Source organism: Diorhabda carinulata, chromosome 3 (genome assembly GCF_026250575.1).
Source record: "Diorhabda carinulata isolate Delta chromosome 3, icDioCari1.1, whole genome shotgun sequence".
In the NCBI taxonomy this organism is placed as follows: Eukaryota; Metazoa; Arthropoda; class Insecta; order Coleoptera; family Chrysomelidae; genus Diorhabda; species Diorhabda carinulata.
The window spans coordinates 24,552,612-24,575,065 of NC_079462.1; the positions used below are offsets into that span (position 1 = coordinate 24,552,612).

The following is a 22,454-nucleotide window of genomic DNA, read 5'->3' on the forward strand; positions in this document are numbered from 1 at the left end:
TCTGATTCAACTTTGTAGAAAATATTATTACTTCTGTTTTTTCTCAATTTACCATCAACGTAAAAATATGAAACCGCCGAAATCACTATGCCAGATCTATATTCTTTTAATGAAGCAAAACATTCAACGCACGATCATTTATCGCGAGAGTCATAAAATTATACCGTTCTACGTAGAGATAATTTTGAACGTTGAGTATTTTTTGTTAGGTATCTTCATTAAGTTTTCGTGCGTGGCAAAGCGTAGCAATTAGTTTGTTATCCTTAAAATGTAAACCAACAATATCAACACCAAATAATAACTGCGTGATCTGTATTTATTTTTATATGCATGTTTTCGTTTAGAATGTTTTTTAGATTTAGATCAGAAAGTTTTAATAGCAGTTTTATTAATGAAAATGTATAAAAGTTATCTTCTTCAGAGACTGAACTAAAACCTAATAACTTGATTTATGTATGTACTTTTCAACAATTTTCCATTATTTATATTTATTCTATGATTATGACTTTTCGTCCAAATTTTTAATGAGCTAGGTGATCTTTAAACCAGACAATAACGGATCTTTTAATCTGCCCAATATACTTCTCGTCACAATGACCACAGCTAATTTCATATTTAAAATCCACTCTGTCAAATATTCCTTCCAATTTTTTGTATAAACAGGATTAAAAAGTACCGGAGCAAATTTTGAGTTTGGCAAAAAGAGGTTTTACATAGAGATTTCTTAAACCTATTTACAATTCTTTTATCATAACCATTGAGTATAACCACAACCTCAATGAAGCTCTTTTCCTCATTGTATCTCTCGTTTTTGAGTGAAAAGTGAATTGTACCAGGTAATGGAGACTGGCCACCTTATGTTGGATATAATGAAAAGAATCAGCCGGAATATACTTGCACACTTGTCCTAAATACATCAAATTCTAGCTATTCCTAATTACTAAAGACTCTTAAAATGGTAACTGTCCACTATTTTCTATTTCATAGATGAACTTTTTAGATGGATATTTTGAATTTAGTTCCAAAATGAATTTGTCTTCGTTTGCCTTTTTCGTGAAATGAATATGGAGAAAATATCGTCTACATACCTATACTAAACACTCGAAAACTCGAAACTCATGTCTGATGTGCTTTGCAAAATGACTGATGAACAATTTAGTTTACCTTCAGTCTCTGATGACGATAACTTGGTTATCGAAACGCACGATAAGTATTATAGTAAAGCAATAATTTCGACTTTCTTGGTATAATCATATTTTGCGATATGGGTTTTGAAAACTAAATTAAATTGGTTTGATATTATTGTTATAAACAGACAAATCTAACAAACTAAGTTATGTGTTCAGTAGGCAAAAGTGTGGTGAAAGAATGATTACGTTTTGTTATTATAATTATCACTGAACCAACATCAATTTGCAAATTTAAATAATAATTCCAATCGAATTTTTAGTGATTAATTTTAAATGAGAGTACGATATAAAGTTAAGATAGCTCAAAATATATATTATCCTATATTTATCATCATAATCACTACCTATATGTCTAAAGTCATTTTAAATGCAACAAATTCTTTGAAAACCACCTTTTTGAATTGTATTTTTCAAATCTTAGCACACGGCTATTGTCTAAACTCTTAGGATTTTTAAATTCTATATCAATCTTGAAAATGTTCAGAGAAAGAAGAATACCATTGTAGAAGTTGATTTAGAAAAGAATTAACTTGAGTACACTTTTTAATCGAAATAATGTGAGCACTACCTACCTAATTACTTTGTCGTTAGAAAAAAGTAAATTAAAGTAAGTGACAGTATTGTAGCGTGCTTCATGGCGAAAATAAAAGATTTTTTTAAATGTAATTTAATAGTGAATTAACCCTGCATTTCCAATTTAAAATATTCATTAATATTATTTTGTCGTCAATTTGCCTTGTTCAGTACTTGTTTACTTCAATTTTAAATTTGATTTTATTTTCAATTTTAATAAAATGAATTAAATTCGGATTTAGAGAGAAATACTCTACACTTGACCAGAGACAGATTATCTTATATAATTGAAAGGTCATTTGAAGACGAGACCATTTTTTAAGCCGTAGTTTTAGATATAGCCCAGGAATTTGACAAAGTCTAGCATGCTAGGCTTATCTAGAAAATACAAATGATATTTTCAAAGTAAATTTAGAACCTAATACAATCTCTCAAGATTTTTCTGTATGAAATAAGAAGGAAAATATTCGTCAAGTAAAGATATAAAAGCTGGAGTACCCTAGAGTATAGTATTGGCGTTGTGGGGCCTATACTATACTTGATCTATACTTAAGACATCCCAATATCATATATAGACCATACTGCTTTTAGTGCGATGAGAACAAATATTGAATACTGTTCCAAAATACTCATGTGATGGAGACCTAGACAAAAAATGGAGAATTAAATTGAACGCAAAAAGTCTGTTCATTCAAGAAAAATCAACAATATTCGCATTCAAACAAATAATATTTAAAAAAACGTGAAATATTTGGGTATGAATTTGGATTACGAATAAAAGTCGTGAAGAAAAAAGAGGACAGTGTATTTATTAAATACCTAAATAATTGAAGTAAAATTTATTGCTCTATTTTGTATATTCTAATAAAACTAAAAATAATTTGACTACTGCTATATATTTGAGATATAAGGACTAGGAAAAAATTAATTCATCTTATTAGAAAAAAGCTCTAGTTTGATATTATTCCTATTTCGATATTCATGATAGAGAAGATCTATAGATCAATATAATTACGCAGCTTGTGTGTCAATATTATAATTTGATAGACTTAAAGAAAAGTCGAAACGTCAATTTTATCATTCTTTCAAAAATTATCAAAAAAACTAATTTTGAAACAGAAGAGACCTAAAATCAAGAAGATTTAGAAACGTAAACATATCAAAAGGTCTAAGAAATAAAAAATTAAAGATATTTATCAATTACTACAATCACTAATGGTTCCAGAAATTCCAACTTAGTTTTTGATACAACTTTATATTTGATGATCACGTTTCTGATTTAGATAATAAAATAATAATAATAATATTAAAAAATAATAAAAACGTTTTCGATACGGTCCAAAATAGAAGGACTCATATTTATTTATAAAAAAAATTCCTATCAGCATTCATTTACTTTAATTGGATTTTTTCGTCAACAAATATTTCGGAATCTCCATTTTTTCAATGTACATCAAATAACGTTCGGAATTCCAATTTCCGATTCCAAAAAGGTGTGAAATAGGTCGTATCTTCCAAAGCACATGTACAATTTACTTTTTGGTATAAAACTTCTCTAAGTTCTATACATAAATCTCATTTTCAAACAAACTCTCAACGTCTACAAAGGCGTAACGATTTTCCATCATTGTGTTTAAAAATAATGCTTTGGGAAACATTTAAATGTAAATGCGCGGACTAGATACGACTGGTTTTGTTTTCAGTTGCTGTCAAAAAGTTGTACGACTCTATCGAAAAGAAACGTCTTCATTTTAATCTGTTCTTATTTAGTATATTTGTAAAAAAGATCCGACCTGAGCTAATATAAACTTAGATATAATATAAATACTCAATTGTTTCAATTCAATTATTGGAAATTGAAAAATGTCTTTCATATTCTTGTCAAAATTATTTGAGCATGCAATAGATACACACCTGATGCTATTTCTAGTTGTTGATATAGAAACTTGACATTTTGATATGATTGGTTAAGATTTATTGTTAATGTAAAAAAAATTTACGAGCTTTTGTTTTGTTTGTTTTTGTAGTATTTCTTCGCTTCTCAAATTTAATTTAATTTCATTTAGTTTTTCTTTTTATATAAAGTGGTTAATCATCAGTATTTATATTGGATCATATTTTATTGTTGATACTTAATGACACAAATTTATCTTCAATTTGTTCAATTCATGGTTGTCTTCATGTGTTGTATGGGATAGGAAATAAAAGAAAATTTCACGTTTCATCCGATTGCAGAACTTTTTAATTTCATCCGTAGATATATTTTTCAATTCACAAATGTTGAACCCATGAATTTTATAAAAATATGTCGATCCCAATTCATGATTTTAACATTCTCTTCAAAGTTACTATGACAGAAAATTCTTTAAGTTTAATTACTTTTCGTAGTTTACACTGATTTGTAAGTTTAATTATTTGTTGACGTACCTCATACATCAAGAAATTACAGATTTCATTAGACAAACGAAGTTGAGTCTGTGTTAAAAATAAAAATAGTCGTGTGGGCTATGAATACGAGATGTTTCGTATCGATAGAAATAATTTTTATGTTAAAAAATCGGTTACTTCCATCAGTGTATAATATTTGATACAAATTAAATTATTCTACATAATTCGATATATTACAAGATTTTTTGTTAGATACGTATAGAAATTTATAAGAAAATTTTGAGAAACATACTTCTCAATATCAATAGAAGGAAAAAGTGCTAGAAATAAAATTGATATTGAAGAGAAAATCCACTCTATGCTAATTAATAAGTAAATTTCAAAACCGGACTTACAAACAATTGTGTTGAAAAAGGTAATATCGAAATAGTCCAAAGATTCCTGAGCAAAGTGCTCAAAAACTTCTCCTCCGTAATGGAAATTTACGCTGTTGGTCAGATGATAACCATGTTTACTAAAAGTCAGGAGAAAGGGCTTTCAGATCATTTGAATGTGAAGACCAATCGTCTCGTCGATAACATCTACATGATAAAATAACTTTAGAATGAAAATTCATTCCTTCAATAGCGCAGTGATAATGTAAATTAGACTATAATGCCTAATTTACACGTATGTATTAATGTTAATCATATAAGAATTTACTACTGTGGAATGTCAACAAAACCCCTAAAAGTTTAATGAATACAATAAAAACATACTTAGAATCATGAATCATATACAAGAACAATAAAACAAAGTGTTTAAAGATGCCGAAATGAATACACAATTGTCAATCAATCAAAAGTGCTACTCTGATTCAAGAAGAAATCAATTTATGATACAATTTTTAATATAAAACTTGCCACAGGGCTGCTTTGAGATCTTTTAAAGAAAGTGAAAGTATTAATTTAACAAAAGAACAAAGTATTCGTTTTTTTTCCTTCTCAGATATTATTGAATTAAAATTTAATTATTAACACTGTGATACACTCGATGAAAAGTGTTTAAAGGTTGCAAGATTAAATTAAAATTTCTTTACTTCATTGGAAATATTTTAATTCTTTTTGTAAGAAAAGGAAACAACTTACAATCGTTATTAGTGGGTTTATAGTTTTTGTGCGGAAAAAACGAATTACGTCGCTTAATAAAATTAAGTGTGGAAATTAAGTTCGAGGTAGACAATAATAAAAACAAGCAAAAAAAGCGGAAATAGAACACATATTCTTTCAACGACAATCGTAACAGTCTTCATTAGTTTCTACACAACGATTCTAACGTTGTGTATTCATACCATCCTAGGTAACCATCTAAAATTAACCCGCTTAGAAATACCCCTCTCTTCTTTTATATGATAAGTTTTTTTATGTGACTTCATCTCGAAAAATTTAGGAGGTGACACCAGTACTATAATAGGGTGTTTGGACTGAGTATTTCGTCAAAAACTTCTACTCAATCAATGAAAAAAAGGACCATTGTTCTCAGCTACTCCAAGACTCTAACATAGAATTTGTTGGGCACAAAACACTTAATAATGCAACATTGTTTACAATCATCACTTGGAGACCTCCGCTTTCAGAGAGCTATACGCAAATATCCTGGTCTCATCTCTGTAGCACATCAAATGCTTGCTGATCGTTTTTTGCATTTGTTTTCATACATAAGTGAGAGCTTTCAACCTCATCAGAAACGCTTGAATGATTAGGTATCAGGCAACTATGCTTGTGCAAACAGACGCCATTGGCATGATAGGTAACATCTTCTACTGATTCATGCTCTCCTCGAACTTTTTCGCTCATTCACGTAATTTTGATATATACACGTTTCTGTACACCGACTGAAAGCTGCGGAGGTTTTTAGGTTTTTCGTCAGATTCCACTAAATTGAATATATTGTCTGTAGTATATGTCAGTAATATCCGCAATACCACTAAACCAGTTTCTTTAGAAAAATGCGCACAAAATAAAAACCAAACGTGAAGTGGAACTGAAAAAAACTCTCGGAACTTAAATGCCACACTTCTTACGTTTCTATTCTAAACTATGATAAATGTTCAATTCTAGGTAACTGGGGCTACGTTAATATCATTTAAAAGCTTGTGTACTGTTTTCAGAACTTTCCGTTATAGTTCCAAGGAATATGCAGATTGACGCCTTGAAATTAGCCTAAAGAGATGATTTGTTGCATGTAGATAGATTGGAACAACCAAATAAGATCACTTCTAAGATCAACGAATGAATAACCAACCTAAATTCCTCTCACTAGATAATGGCTTGAGAATTGAAGCTTAATCTTTCAAATTTTCTACGTGTTTTAAGTAGTTAATCTAGCTCATTTTTAAATCAAATACTTTTTTTCACATGAAAAACGAGATTGAATTCCACTTACATACACCATAAACCCAAAAAGCTCAATTCCTGATTAATGTTAACAAACTAAGGAACAACAGACACAATTTTTTGTGAAGTATTTTAGTTTTCTTTATCAAAAATCTGTCATTTAATAATTACGTACAAATTTAACCGCCTGGAAGCTGGTATCTATACGGAAGCTCTCAAAATATATTGTTTCCAGTATCAATCAACATTTGTAGCCTAGTAAAGAACATTTTTACCATTTTACAAATTTTTGTCAAAAACCATATATCTTTCACAGTCTCAAGTGTTGATTAACGTTTGGAAATACTTATTTTCGTAAATATATTAAAAATGTCACTAAGAATTTCGAAACTTGTACAGGACATGGTTCTAGTTCTTCCAATCAAAAAGTACGTAAGTGAAATTTCAATTTGAATATCGTAACGAATTCATCAAGAAATCCACCAAAAACACCATGTTATGTCTTCCATCGCCAAAACGATTTGAACAAATATCTTACAAAACCAAATTAATAGTGGAATCGTTTTCTTTCACAGGTTGTCTGTTAGACGGAGTGCCTCGTCCCCCTGATGTACCTCCCAGAAACCCCACAATGAACCGTTTAAATGGGAGGTTAACAACAGCACCTCCAGCAGAATCTGCACAAGATTTCGAACCGTCTTGTCTAGTGAGGACACCATCAGGAAATGTGTACATACCAAGTGGAACAATTAGTGAGTTTTAGTTGGCTTCATTCATATTTTAAAAGGAAAATGTTGGTTCAGGTAGTGACAAGTGCAGTGTTTAAAAAAATAAATAGAGTGTTTAGAGGATATCATCAGTAAGGTAGTACAATTTTTAACTGATTTTTTCAGAGCATATTTCTATCACCACTTCTATTAATATGCCTACTATTTCATTTCGATATATTGGCAAGTCAAATTTTTTATTTGTAGTAATGCTTTTGTTATAAAAACATGATATTATTTACTTTCTATTTAACATGCTAAATAGGTTTAACTGTCCTCTAGAAAATCGTATCCTATAGCTCAGGTAAAATTGGAAGAGGACGATTTAGGCAAAATCAAATCACATCTTTATTATATTTTATATTATATTCGTTTATCAAATAAACAGAAAATACTAATTGCCTGGAAACTAAAGTTTTCCCTGTAGAAACAAACAAACCAGAAGACACAAAATAATAAAAACCGGCGAACCATCTAGTTTAAAAAAATAAGTCTGTGATTTGTTAGAATTTCAGATCAACTATTCAGTTTTAACTTCTAATATTCAATATTAAAGTATTTTTCAATTTTTCATTTTAAAGAAATATTTCACAATAAACCATGATAACACACAAATGCTGTCATTTCAAATATTCTGAGGTCGTTTTTAAATTTAAATTCATTTCCAATAAACCACAATCTCGCTTCAAGCTTGCATTACCAACTCTGAAGATAGTGATCCGTTTGAGGTACTTTGGTTAGATTTTTCAGCAGGCGTCAATAATGAAGCAGACTGATAATTTTTATATAGAATACGTAATTAAGTTGTATGCAATTGCATATTTATTATCTGATATTTTAATTTTCATGGGAAATTCATTCATTGACAGTTATTCCCTTTGTGCTATGACCAGAATAATTCTGTTCAATAATGGAGGCACATGAATAAATTTTCTAATAATGTAAAACCGAATTCAATTCATTTAACTAACTGGAGGAGAAGAATGATTGACCATTCATTTTTCTATAGTGTGATTTTTAATAATCCTGAATTGTTTTAGTAAATGTCGAGAAGGTTTATCACTATGATATACATGTGGAAAAACTATAATATGATCGACATAGTATGTTTCTAAGAAAAGCAAAGAAGTTAGTATAAGGATACACAACCTCAAATTAATTTGCACAATATTAAAATTGTTGCCTTTAGAAACAGGTAAAATTAAAGAATGTCAAAAGTTGACGACTTCAATTAATGAAATAGATAAAATCTTTGATGAAAAACGTAAAGGTCCATAGGTATGATACATAGTACAAATAAAACACTTTGTAACTCAGAAAGTAAACTCAATTAGGTTTGATCACAATATTTTGAGCGTATGTTATAAGTATTATCAATTATTATTTATACATTGAGAAAGAAGGAATGTTTTTTCTTCTATTGTTGTATATTTTGGTATTTTTGTGTCTTTTTAAGCACTAAGATGCAGCTATGCCGCAACTTCGCGTTATGTATACGAGAGTACCTTAATGTTCATTTTAGAGAATGAATAAGCAGATGATAATTGATTGAGTGGCCCGCACGGTCATGTGACCTAACACCATGTGATTTCTTCCTGTGGGGTCTTCTCAAGGGCCGCTTTTTTCTAATAGAACCACGCACCCTTCCCGACCTACGAACTGCAATTGAAGAATTCGAAACTCATCGCGGACAGCTTGACATGCCTCTCCGTTGAAAAATGATGCCGTATCCCTTTTATAATTTCATCCAATAAATTCGTTTTGACGCTGCATTTTTTCCTCTAAATGCAAATTTGTTGCCTGTACTATGCCGACTTCTGTGCTAGTTGAATATATTGAATTTTCCAAATCACCTAAACTTATGATAATATACAGTGTGCCTACTTAAGTTGGAACCATTTGTCTGATCTGTATGGTCCAAAAGTTAAAATGCAACCATCAGATATCAAATTTTTAAAGCAGTATTTGTCAAAAAATTTGAATTTTGTGCAAGAGTAAAGTATCCTAATTTTTCACAATTCAGAAAATTGTTATTAAGTAGTTTTGATTTAAAAGTTATATTCAAATGTGCAATTACAGCCATTTATTATGAAAATTCAGGTTTTGTGATGGCTGTAATTGTATATTTCAATATAACTTTTAAGTCAAAACAACTTTATCTAGCCTAACCTAACCTCGAATACTGCCCTAAAAAATTGATATCTGATGGTTGCATTTTAACTTCTAGACCATGCAGAACTTTTTACCAAAAATAACTTTTTTTCATAAAACCATTAATAAAACAGTTTTCCAAATTGTGCCAACCTAAGTATTGTGAACCCTTTGATCAAAATAAAATATTAAAACCAAAAAATGCATCCATTCTAAATAATTGTAGTAAATTTTAAAGAAGATTCACTCACAAACAACAAAACAAAAAAAAGAAAATAATGTAAAAGCCTTTGTATATATTTCTCATCAATAAAGATACCATTTGGTAATATGACTAATTCTGTTGCGGTTAACTGTTATTAGATTTCATTTGGTGATTGACCACAACGTTCTGAAAGCTGATTCATAATGTGACTATATTGTACTTAACAACAAATTAATTATTCCATCATATCGATTTACAACCAAAGACGTCTCATCGTAATTCGTCATCATTTATGATACCTTGGCTCTAGTAAATCACGCCCATATTCACCTAATTAATCCTTCCTAGATTGTTTGGAAAGTGGAATAATTTGTGGATGAATGAATTACTATTTCGCCTCGTACTTGTACACAGATTGTGTATGTTTGACGATTTTCTCTATGAAAATCAGAAATTTCACCATATGTTGAATTACATTAATTCAACTACTCAATCCACCTTTAGCTATTGTAAATAATTCGAAATAGGAAGAACATTATTTGGAAACAACAAAGCGCGACAAGGTTATTTACATGCATCAATTGAAAATAATAAGTTTTGTGGAGTCAAGGACATTAACTTAATAATAATAATAACGGCGTTTTATTCTCGATCCTAATTTGATGATAGGCTTAGTAAAAAGCGGTTTTGTAATATGTTTGTTGTGCATCGAGTGTGAACATAAATAGAATTAGTACTGTTGCATGAACTATAATTATTACGATTAGTTTCATTGTTTGTTGTACAGTGTGATATTTTTCCTTGAAATGATCTAATCCAAAAAATTCTCGGAAGAAATTCAGAGTTTTTTAATACATGTGTAGCCTTGTTTATTAATTATAAATTAGAAATCACCACTTTTGTTGAATATGAATATGATAATGAGAACAAAATAAATGTTTATTTGTATATCAAATGTCCCTCGAGGTTTTGCTAATATATATATCTAAAACTGTAAGGGCTTTATCATACTAGCGGATTGCGAACGTCTTAAAAACGAAGCGGGCGCGCAACGATCACGCCTCGCGAACACGCAACGAGATCGCTGCGAATAGCGGCCATTTTGTACTGTCGCATGCAAACACCAACCCGTACGCCTCACCTCACTTCAGTTCTTAATGAGACACGATTGTGAGAGGATGTAGGTGCTCACTCATCATTCATTCAAAATCGTTACGTAATATGGAACCAAAGAAGCAAAGAATTTAGTGATCGTAATTTGAAAAAAAAAGGCATCAAAAGAGATTTGAAACACAATAAACAAAAACGATGATTATTCAACAGAGAAAAGAAAGAAAAAATGTTATGATACTGAGGATCAAATGATTAAAAAGTTGCAAAGGATGGACGAGAGAGTGAATAAAGACAGAAAAAGTGATGAAAGTGAACCCGAATACAACTTTGCGATTGAAGATTTAAAACCAATTCATCCAGACTATAAAATGGATGCCAAAATGGAGATCATGGCTGTTTTGAAAAAATACGGATATTTTAGTCCAAAATCACCCCGGAATAAGTCATTGCAGCCACTTAATTCTTCACCAAATGTTTATAACGAGAACAGTAACGCTGAAGATACAACTTATACGCTATATTTCTATTTATTTAAAGAAATTTATGAATTAAACAAATCTCACCAAACGAAGCCACTGATCGCAGACTGTCTAGCATAGATATTTCAAAGAAACTGTACACACAGCTTCGGCCAATGCATTTATGTTTACGATTCGATGTTTTGATTGGAATTTTCTATGGGGAGTAAACATTATTTTTCATTTCTTAATTTGGTATGAGTACCCTGCATATTTATGAAATATTGATTGTTCCTCGCATAACTGTCTTCTACAATTGATATGGTAAGAACTATAAAAGTTCGCGTGTTTTTGTAGAGGTCTAGAAGTTGGGTTCAAATGAACATAGTAATACTATAAATTGTGGAGGCTTTTAATTTTATCCCATTGCTCCCGATCTCACTATAAACATCAAACGCCCACACTTGGCATTCATTGAGATATCAAAGCTATTTTACATTTAAAGCTTTATTTGGCAAAAACCCTACTAAATGGTTAATTTCACAAAAATCGTTAGAAAATTAGTAAAATCAAGTTTGTTACATTCAACACTTGTTAAGTGATGTAAATGCAGAATAGAACGTTTTGTTTCATATAAAATCACGTGATTTTATAAATATTTCCTCATTTTTTTATTGAATCATGTATTACAATCAAAATCATACCTAATTTCATAAAATTGGACACGATATTGTTCATATCTAAGTAATTACTCTCTGAACTGAATTCTTCGTACTCTTCTGTCTCTCCAGCGGAGATTAATGCAAGTTTTTTCATTTAAAACGTTTCAAGTCTATCCACATATTGATTTACATGAATCATTTGTTCTGTATTGGAAACATCTGGAGTACAGTCGAATATTATCGTGTGGTATTTGGTTCTTTCAATTTCAATTTCAATAATTCCATTCATTTTTATAACTAAAACAACTAAATTATGATTGACAAAGTAAAGGACATTGTATGATGAGATCTCTGGAGGTTCTGTGATACCTCGGAAACGGTAGACAATTTTTTATAGATACACGACAGTATCTATAACGATACCAAAATGTTTAATAATATTTAAAACTTTCATTAGTTTTCTTCGGCTGCTACGCTTAACACTTCTCAATCAATAAATTCACGCCCGTATATATTTAAACAAATACTAAATAGTATTAATTAGTATTTTAAGGCGTAAATAAACAATAAAACATAAATTCTACAGGATAATAAACTTAGCAGCATTTGTTGAACTTCCTCGCAAAGTTTCTCAATTTGTTTTATATTTACGGTTTCCGTAAGGTTATAAAGAGCCAGTTAAAAAGCAAACAAAACATTTAACAGATTCTGTTGGAAATAGATCTGTTAAAAACAAAAAAAGAGAGGAATTTCACGGACTGTTATAGCAGATTATTCTTCCCCTAGTCCATTTTATTGCGCTCTTGCAAGTTGAAAATTTACAATTCTGGAAAAGATGTTTCTACAATGGACGAAATAGCTTGAAGCAGTGACTTCGGAATATTTATAGAACTATTGTTTGAATTCAGTTTAGTGCTAAATGATTCATTTTTAAGTTTTTAACATTGAAATATAAAAAAAAACATTTTTTCTACTACCGTGCGAAAAAACCTTTAAAGTACGTAAACATTAAACTTTTATATTTTGATAAAATTTTCGCTAGCAGGAAAAATATTGTATGTAATTCGTGTGTAAAGGCCTTTTTTCGACAGAAGTGGTTCAACAATATCCACATTTGTCGAAAAAAGGCTACTTTACACACTTGTTACATAAATAACTATAATTTTTAAAAAAGCCTTTACACACAAATTGTATACAATATTTTTTTTATAAGCGGAAACTTTATCAAAATACAGAGTTTAATGTTAATTATCCTTAAAATACTATATTATAAACAAGTGTATAATGGAGATTATTATTCGCTAGGTGATGTTTACTGTCACATTCATGTCGCTCCTCAGGTTTTAATGTTCCATGCCTTCAAAATGGACCTCCCGATTTCGAATCTGGTTTAGCAAAATATACTTTTTGGAAATATTGAGAAGTGTTTTACAGGATAAAATTATGAAAACCATATTTTTTGTAACAAAACAATATAATATAGCTAAATGAAGAGAGAAACTGACAGCAGTGATTAATGATTCATTAATTGTACCGAGATTAATGGGTATTATAAAGGTCGAGCAGACGTATAATTATATATTATATATTTATTAATATTTTAATCAATATTAGAATTAGAAATTGTCAAAATAACAGACGATTTTGTGCTACTAAGTTAATCTCTCCTCTTCGGCATGTACAAATGCCACCTAAATATAATTATTACTACGTTAGTAGAAACATAAAAAATGGCATCACCGCGACTTAAATCTGTAACCTCCTGCACATGAGACTCGTACTCTAGCCACTACACTACGAAGACCTTAATAATACGTTCTTTTACGCTTGAAGTATGTTTCACACACCTGAAAGTGTGTCTAAAGTACGTACGTACGCACGGTAGTAAAAAAAAATAGTTTATGGGAAGACATAGTCGGAATAGCAATGAAGAACTTGCGGGTATACAACACGTATAAAGTATACATCATATTTATGTCCACTGAAAGTGTACTGAGCCTCGAAAACTTCAAGTGAATAGGGATAGATTTATAAAAGGGTTTTCAGTTGATTATTTATTCGCACTCAATTTATTAAATATTTGATTTTCTGTTATTTTTTTTATACCAAACAGAAAAACCAATCTACAGAATATGTCATCATTCATTTTTTAACAAATTGATTTGCTGGTAATATAATTAAAATTTCAGTTTTTAATAATCATCCAAGACAAAGTGACTTTTACCATGTAATGAGCTTTTGTTTCTAGTTATTTTTGTTCTGTTGTAATAGTATTTTCTGCTTATGATTCTTTAACTTTTAATGAATGACTTTGATGTTCCAATGTTAACATTCTTAAAAATAAGTTTTCACGAAATTCAAAAAACTTCTTATGTATTGGTCTAGTCATGTTCTTTTATTGAAAAACTTTGCGAAAAGTTAAACAAATGCTGCTTAGTTTATTATCCTGTAGAATATATATTCTATTATTTATTTACTCAAAATACTGAACAATACTATTTGTTATTTGTTCAAATACATATGAGTATGAATTTATTGATTGAGAAGTGGCATGCTAGGAGAACTACTGAAAGTTTCAAATATTATAAGTTTTATTACTGATGTAAATAATGTATTAAATCTATTAAAAATCGTATTTCTTTCCATAACGAAATCTCTAACGATCTCATCATACAATGTCTCTAGCATTATAAAAGAATGCAATTTCCCTGCTTGCCAAACATAATAATCCAGACATTTAAAAAAATTAAAAATGAAGCATTTGTATCAAAGACAACACTTAATGGATTATTGACATGATATCATTTTATTTTTGTCTTTATTCAGTTATTTTCATGTTTTTTTCTTCGTTTTTTACAAACTTCTGTTTACAAATTGTAAAGAACCTTTTGACAATAAAGCATTTCTCTCTCTCTCTCTCTCTCTCTCTCTCTCTCCCTCTCTCTCCCTCTCATAGACTAAGCGGTTAAAAATAGCATTCTTAACGAAGCCAAATACCACAAGATAATATTCGACTGCTCTCCAGATGTTTCCCATATAGAACAAATGAGTTATGTGAATCGATAAAAAAGACCTGATATGTATTAAATACAAAAAGTTGCATCAATCTCAGCTGGAGAGTGTACAAAAACGTTGGTAAGACAGTAATGGTTATATATTGAACAATGTCATGTCCAATCTTATGATAATATGTTCAGTTATCTGTTATCTTAAAGGAGCTACTTACTTTACTTATATATTGTAAATGTTCATTCTGTCTTATCATGTCAGCTATAAACCTATGTGGACTGCTTCAATCAATATATTACTTCGTATTTGTGTCCATTACTTTGTGAGATGTAATGAGAAATACGATGGAATTTTAACGAAGCAGTCAAAATAGCAAAACTTATAGCTGTTAATATTGAGTTGAATAATTTGTTAGAAGCGATGGAAACCTGGAATAAGTTGAAAAAACTTCTCACGATCTAGAAGCTAAATAGAAGCAAATTATTACTTTTAAGACTCGGATTCGGAAGGAAAAGATGATAATTGATCGGTACATTGAGATATAAACCAAGAACTTGTTTACGGAGAGAGCTCCACTTTTATCCGATGATTTCATCTACATTATTCACAGGATGCCTTCTCAAATATTTGTTTTGCTCATCGAGTTCTATCTTTGCTTCCTAGTACATCCACAAGTTGTAGGCGAAGTGTTTCAAACCCTGTCTTATGCGTTCACATACATATGTGTACATGAGATGTTTTTAACACAGAAAGTTCACCGATAGTAGCGGTTCTGTGATGGTCTTTTTTGGAGGTGGTGTGAAAATATTGAGGCGCTGGGACGGCATGTTTCTTTTTTGACCACCCCTTCCAACATCTGAGGCTTTGGGACTTATCTATCTAACTTTATACTGGTGGTCACGAAATCCATTCATAGATATAACCAACTTGAGGTGATTGTCTTGAAACTGAGGCTATTCTGTGTAGCTCATTTCATTCTATAAGCTACATTGACGAATCCAATACCTAATCTTCAATCCACTCTAACATTTATTTATTCTTCTCGACCACATTTCCCTATCTCTTATCTAACTTTTTTTCCACCATGTTCCCAGTTGTCTATATTTCAATATTGTATGTTTTGTTTTAATGATCACTATGATTCTTTCTTCTTGCTATACTCTCTATCCCATATTTTCCCGCAGCACTCAGCCAGAAATCTATTTTCGTTGTCTCGAACATCTTCTTTGTTCGTACTTCCAACAGCTACATCTTATTGTGTGTGTTTATAGTGTGTTACATCTGTTTTTATTATGATACTCCTCACAATGTTGTTTTTACTTTTCCACTTTGCTATTTTTCAATACACATGTACATTGTTCTATCCAGATTAATTCCCAAGTCCATTTTTGGGTCATATATTTTGTAGTGTTAAGTTATCACTAATTGATCGAAGACAAAACTCTTTTTCTATAATATAGCAATTTCGAAATATTTTTTATAGATCACTTCCGACTTTTAGTTTTAAAATTGATAGTTTATAAATTAATTGATAATAAAATGTTAATGACATTTGCATAATCACTAAATCAATGTTCTTTGCATCTGCGTACTCGGTTAGCTACCTGTTTTCAACGTTTCCGCAGTTTGAACCTTCTCCCAGAGTAGTTATAAAACTGATTTGGAGAAAGGGACTTAACTTTTAAACTGTGAATCTAACTTTTAATAACTGACTAAATGAATGAATAAAATAGATACAGACAAACCTTTGAGAAGCATTTTTTTCTCTTCGTAATAATAGTTTTAAAATATAATACATAGAAAGAAGAATAACTTCTTCAACGCTTTCCCATGGAAATATTTAAAAATTCAATTGCTGATTCCAAGTAGAGAACAAATAATGTAGCCAAAATTTTAATTATACTTATTTGAAATCCGTTTTCAAATTAACGTCTTCTACAAAAAACTTCACATCACATCACAAAAAAAGAAAACAACTTTATATAAAAGCAAGAGAACTACATTGGTAGATAGGGAGAAAATCCCAAGTCTCACTTGAGAACAAAGTTCTTATCTACAAATCTGTCATCAAGCCTATATGGACGCATGGATTAGAACCGTGGGGTTGCGCTTTCAAATCTAATATAAATATTCTTCAGGGATCCCAATTGAACAAAATTCCGTCAACTAGTAGTAGACTCCATGACATGTAACAAATCACACCATTCACGTTGACCTAGATGTGCCCGTTATCCAAGAGACGATCATCAAACACCACAAAGCTATAGAAACCCACCCAAATCCTCTACTAGAGGAGTAGTTAACGCCAAGATACGCAAAAACACTGAAAGAAGCCAATAGAACTAATATGAGGTTTAAGAACCTCGCGAAACATTATAGATGTTAGGTTATCTAACACTAGCGAGCAAATGCACTCATAGAATTTTTAAAATATTCTGATTGTTAATATGAAAAAAATTAACGTCTTCTGAGAAAGTATTCATTTATCTACTCTAAAAACTAAAATTTCACTTGTGCCGGAGATTACGTGAAGAATTATTGTATAAATCATGTGAATAGGGTAAAATCTAGATAAAACTATAAGAAAGACAGATTTATTTGTACACTCAGTTGGATTAAAAACATTCCAACCATCAATAACCGTACATTTTTATGATGCGTGAACAGACTGGTGATAAATATCACATTATAATTATAATTTCTAACTGTCACACACACATTTAACATCCAAGTATTCAGTAAACAATGCCATTAATATTACAAGCTTTTATCAAATTGTGATGCAGTAATGATATTAATCGCATTCTTCGAAGAATCGACATTTTTAATACACAGTAGTACATTGGCATTCGCTTCTTATGAAGAGTATTTCTGATAAACAACGGCTCTTTATTACCAATAACTTACGATGATGTCGGCTTAAATTGTGATACATTTCATCAGAAAATTGAGAACATTATGCTATTTGTGAAAAAATATCACAGTTATATAATCAGTTTATGTATTGCGATCAACAGTGAAAATATTTTTAAACTTTTGAACAATGAATGATACTATTTTGACCTTTTTGTCTTACATTTTTTTGAGTAATATACTTAATCGGATATTTAGTTTTTTTCAATGAATTCGGCGGATGTCTGGATTGGAGATAACTGCCCGCCCTAAACTAGTGTTATTTGTTTTATGTGCATTTAATATCATTAACTCTAGATCTGTGTTAACAACTATTTTGTAATATTCCATATGAATAAAATTTTTTTAAGGACCGATTTCTTCACATTATAATAAAATGCCAAATAATTATTAGCCACATAACATTAGTAGGAACTTTTAATTGTCGAAGCATTCGTCACTTTACTTAACAAGTAATCTGTTGATTGATATAAATGTCCATGTATTGAATAAGGAAAGAAATAAACGAAAAAACGTTCTTCTATTAACGGTTTCCTATGATTTGTGTTTGTGACAACAATATGTGATTAATTTTATTTGCACGTGATTTGGTAAGGTTAATGTTAAAGTAATCGCTAGTTGGAGAAAGTTGTGTTGCTTAAAAAATTATAGTTTATATCGAAAATAATGTGGTGGAGTTTTTCAATATATTAGAAGATAAAACTTCAGATTCTAACACTTGGGAGAAGAAGGTGGACATCTAACTTGCTATTACTATTGTGATGTAATAAACCTTATTCAACTATGACTTTCTCTTGGTATTTAATTTCAAATTAATTAAGGCTACATCAGAAGCGTGGCTTTTGAATGAGAAAAATATTTCAACTAAATTCAAAAATCTAAATGTTAAGATAATACATTTTGAATAATTTTCATCGAATGATTAACCTTTTGTGTGAATTAATATGTATTATTTTAAAGTGTACAGTGAACTTCATTAATATATAGTAGGATCCGGTTTCTTGTGGGAATTTAATTTGAAACAAGTCGTGAGTGAAAATATTTATAAGAATGCAGAATAAAAGTATGGTTAATAGATGTTCGAAAAAAACGCAACAAAGATACCGAAAAAGAAGTAAAAAGAACTGTGGGAAGTTTTAACATTTCATACATTATACAGAGCAATTACAACAGTAAAAGTGATTGATGTTACTTAGCACGTCTTGATTTATCAAGTACTGCGCTTTTTCCGACAAAAAACTACATAGAACGAAAGTCGTTTAGAATATGATGCCATTTCAAAACGATTACAAGTAATAATAATAACGTTAATCCTTATAAACTATAAGCGTCTTTCTTAATATCAAATAATTTATTTACAGTTTTTAATATTAGTATAAAATTGATGTTTGCCCTCAACATCTGCTCCCGGGCACGCAAGTGATCTGTGAATTTCTTAAGAACTCAAAAGCAACAATAATGAAATCATTAAACACGAAAACGTTGACTGGATCGCGTATCTACTTCAATAGTCATTGTCTTTGTAGAATATCTTTTAAAATACAATAATAAATTAAATTCACTTACATCACCTAATAAAATTTGAACTGTATTTAATACTCTGTACTTGTTGAATTGTAGGATAAATAATTTGTTTAAAACTACACTGTCATAATAATAATAATTTCATTCATTGCTTATTACATCGTGAACCTTATCCTTACAGTTCACTAATTTATATTTTATTTTCCAATTTTGAATTATTACATAACTAAATTTCATTTCTATTGATTTCCACACGTCTAGCTGGAAATTAACGTTTCATCAAGCTAAGTCATTCTTTACCATTGCCTATATTTTTTCTAATTGACTGAGTTCCCGATGATAATGTGGCAAACGTATTATTAAAATGTCTTATTCGGCTCAAATTTTATGGATATCTTCTTGTGATGTATTGACTATAACAATTTTCTTCACTTTTGAATGATAAACTTTTGATTCATTGCTTGAGATAATTTGCTTTTTGATCAGTATAAGATCAATCAAACTTGATTCCCTCAAATTACTTTTAGGAAAACACAAGCAGCACTTGAATTTACTTGACTCCGTCATAAATACGTAAATTAATTAAGATATAAAATAATATTCATATAAATATTGGAAAACCACAAAAATTCACCTACTTGATCAAGACACCGAGTTCCTGGCGTCAATAACTCTATATAGTTTAATCTATTAGCAAACTGTGTTTTGGACTGAACAGCAAAAGAAGTAAACTAAAACTCGAGTATTGAATTTTAACTACACAAGTTTTAATACAATGAAATTCAAATACAGCTCTAATTACAAATGTAGAAATATTTAACGTGAGTACTGCTTTCGTCAATAATATTTACAAGAAATAAGATCCCAATAAGTTTGGCTCAACTGGGGAATAAGTAAGTGTAAGAGAAAACTGTCACTCAGCTACAGAAACAGAAAGAAGATATACGAGGATGATCCTAGAAGTACCTCACCCAACAAAGAAAACTCAACAGTTTGGAAAAAAATATATTTATTTTTCAACGTAGCACTTTTCCCAGCGATGTTCAATAAGTTCGATACCCTTTTTATAATAAGAATCGTCAAGCTCCTCAAAATAGCCGTTAACTACCATCATCACGTCTTCGTTGATGGAAAATTTGGATCACCGAGCCATTTTTTCAAGTCTGGGAACAGAAAATGATAGTTTTGATCACTGCAACAACGGATGTGTGAGCTGGTGGATTGTCTTAACAAAACAACACTCTCTTCTTAACCAAATGCGACCGCTTTTGCTTGATTTTTTCGCTCAAACGTTGCAATAAGCCGGCATAATGTACGCCGTTGATTGCTTATTTTGTTTTCAAGTTTCAAGTCAATGAAAATTATACCACGCGCATCCCAAAAAACCGACGCCTGCAGATGGAACGGTCTTTGCCTTCTTTGGAGCTGGTTATCCTTTTTCAATCCATTGTTTTAGTTATTCTTTTAATTCGGGTGTGAAGTGATAGACTCACGTTACATCCATGGTTATGAAAATTTGGCTTTATATCTGTGAAACATTGTCAAACAGTTTTTGTGCCAGTGTGAGCAAACGCGGCACCCATCTTGCGCACAGCTTTCTCATATCCAAATTTTCAGTTAATATGAGATGTACCGCTCTTTTTAACATGCCTACTATATCTGCTAAGCTCGCGCACTTCCAGTTGATGATCATCTAGTACCGCTTTGTGGATTTTCTACATTTCTGGACTCGTCACCTCATTTGGTCGACCCGTGCTATACTGATTTTCGCAGGTCGTTCGGCCTCGTTTAATCTCTGTTACCCAATATTTTTCTATTGATAACGAAGAAGCTGTCTCGTCCAGAGTACAATCTAATTCAGCTTTTATATTGGTTTGGCTAACACCTCTCAAATAAAAGTTTTTTTTCATGTCTAAAAATTCACTAAAAATTTTCACTATTGATGTCTGCCAAACAAATACTGAACAACGTGGCGTCTTCAAACTTGAAACATATGCTGTATAGAGTGTATACTTTCTAAAACAGTGGTATTTTTCAAGCAACTACATCATCATTACGTCAGGCTAGATACTTCTGGAACCATCTTCGTATTTAAAAAGTCGCCCGGCTTAGGTATTTCGTGAAAAGTAATGCTTTCCTCTCTATCCCGTCGTTTAATACTTTTTATTGAAAAACTACGATTAAGTTTGATAATAAATATCATTATTAAAAAAATTAGACAAACATTTCTAATCTGTATTGTATATAATATATCGATATGGTGATTTTCAAAAACTGTTACTGCCCCCTTAATCCATTTTATATTCTATCTCATAAAAACTAAAGTGTGTTTGTTCGTGTTAACAACCTACTCTTGTGCTGTAGCAAACGACGATAAAATAGTCAATTCGTCGAGTTGTAACTCGGATTAGAACAAAGCAGTGCCCTCTATAAGTTGGTTACCGCGTTACAACTTCCCTTGCAGTCACCCTCGGAGAGTATAAAAAGCTGCAGTGCATCGATCGTTATTACAAGCACTAGTGAACGCCTAGAGCTTACGGAATGGACAAATAAAGGGAAATCTTTCAATGTAGGAGATTCACAGTTGGGTAGACTTCGATCAGAACTGCTTTTGTTGGTTGTAACTTTTTATTTAATTCGAACAATAACGCTATTGAAGACTTTTTACACATTGTATTCTTGACATTGAATATACCTTTCAGAGAAAAATTACAAGAAGATTCATGCTCCTTGACAATAAATAACTACTGATGCATTGTTCACGACTGGAGTAATTAGTCTCATTACATACCTGTTTATACTACTCAAGTATCGTAAATTTTGTGGTCCAATTACATAAGCCCTTGATTAAATATAACTCAACGTAAAATAGTAAAATAGTATAAAGATACTAAAGATACTCTTTATAACCAGTGTTTCTATTATTGATGATCCCTAAACATTTCCAAAGACGTGTTTCCTTAGACCATCTAGAATGGTTTCCAGTAATTTTGATTATCTAGTTAAAATGTGACCTTAATTAATAAACCGTGAATCGATTACATAAATCATGCAATCTTTTAACAAGCTGTATTCAAGATCTGATTTTTCCTTGTTTAGTTCTTGATGCTCAATTTTGTAGGTATT

The 22,454-nt window shown here is 30.6% G+C and overlaps 1 protein-coding gene across 17 annotated transcripts in view; it reads left to right on the plus strand.

The window, feature by feature from the left end:
* The window catches only part of LOC130892046 (teneurin-m), a 770,493-nt gene that overhangs the window by 682,826 nt on the left and 65,213 nt on the right, over nt 1-22,454 (plus strand). For 14 of the 17 annotated variants that reach the window (XM_057797233.1, XM_057797243.1, XM_057797244.1 and 11 more), the window contains one exon: nt 7,102-7,278. In XM_057797233.1, coding sequence (XP_057653216.1) covers nt 7,102-7,278 — 177 coding nt within the window. Of the gene's footprint in view, nt 1-7,080; nt 7,279-22,454 lie in introns of all 17 variants that reach the window. The other 3 variants (XM_057797235.1, XM_057797245.1, XM_057797246.1) reach the window with 1 other exon arrangement.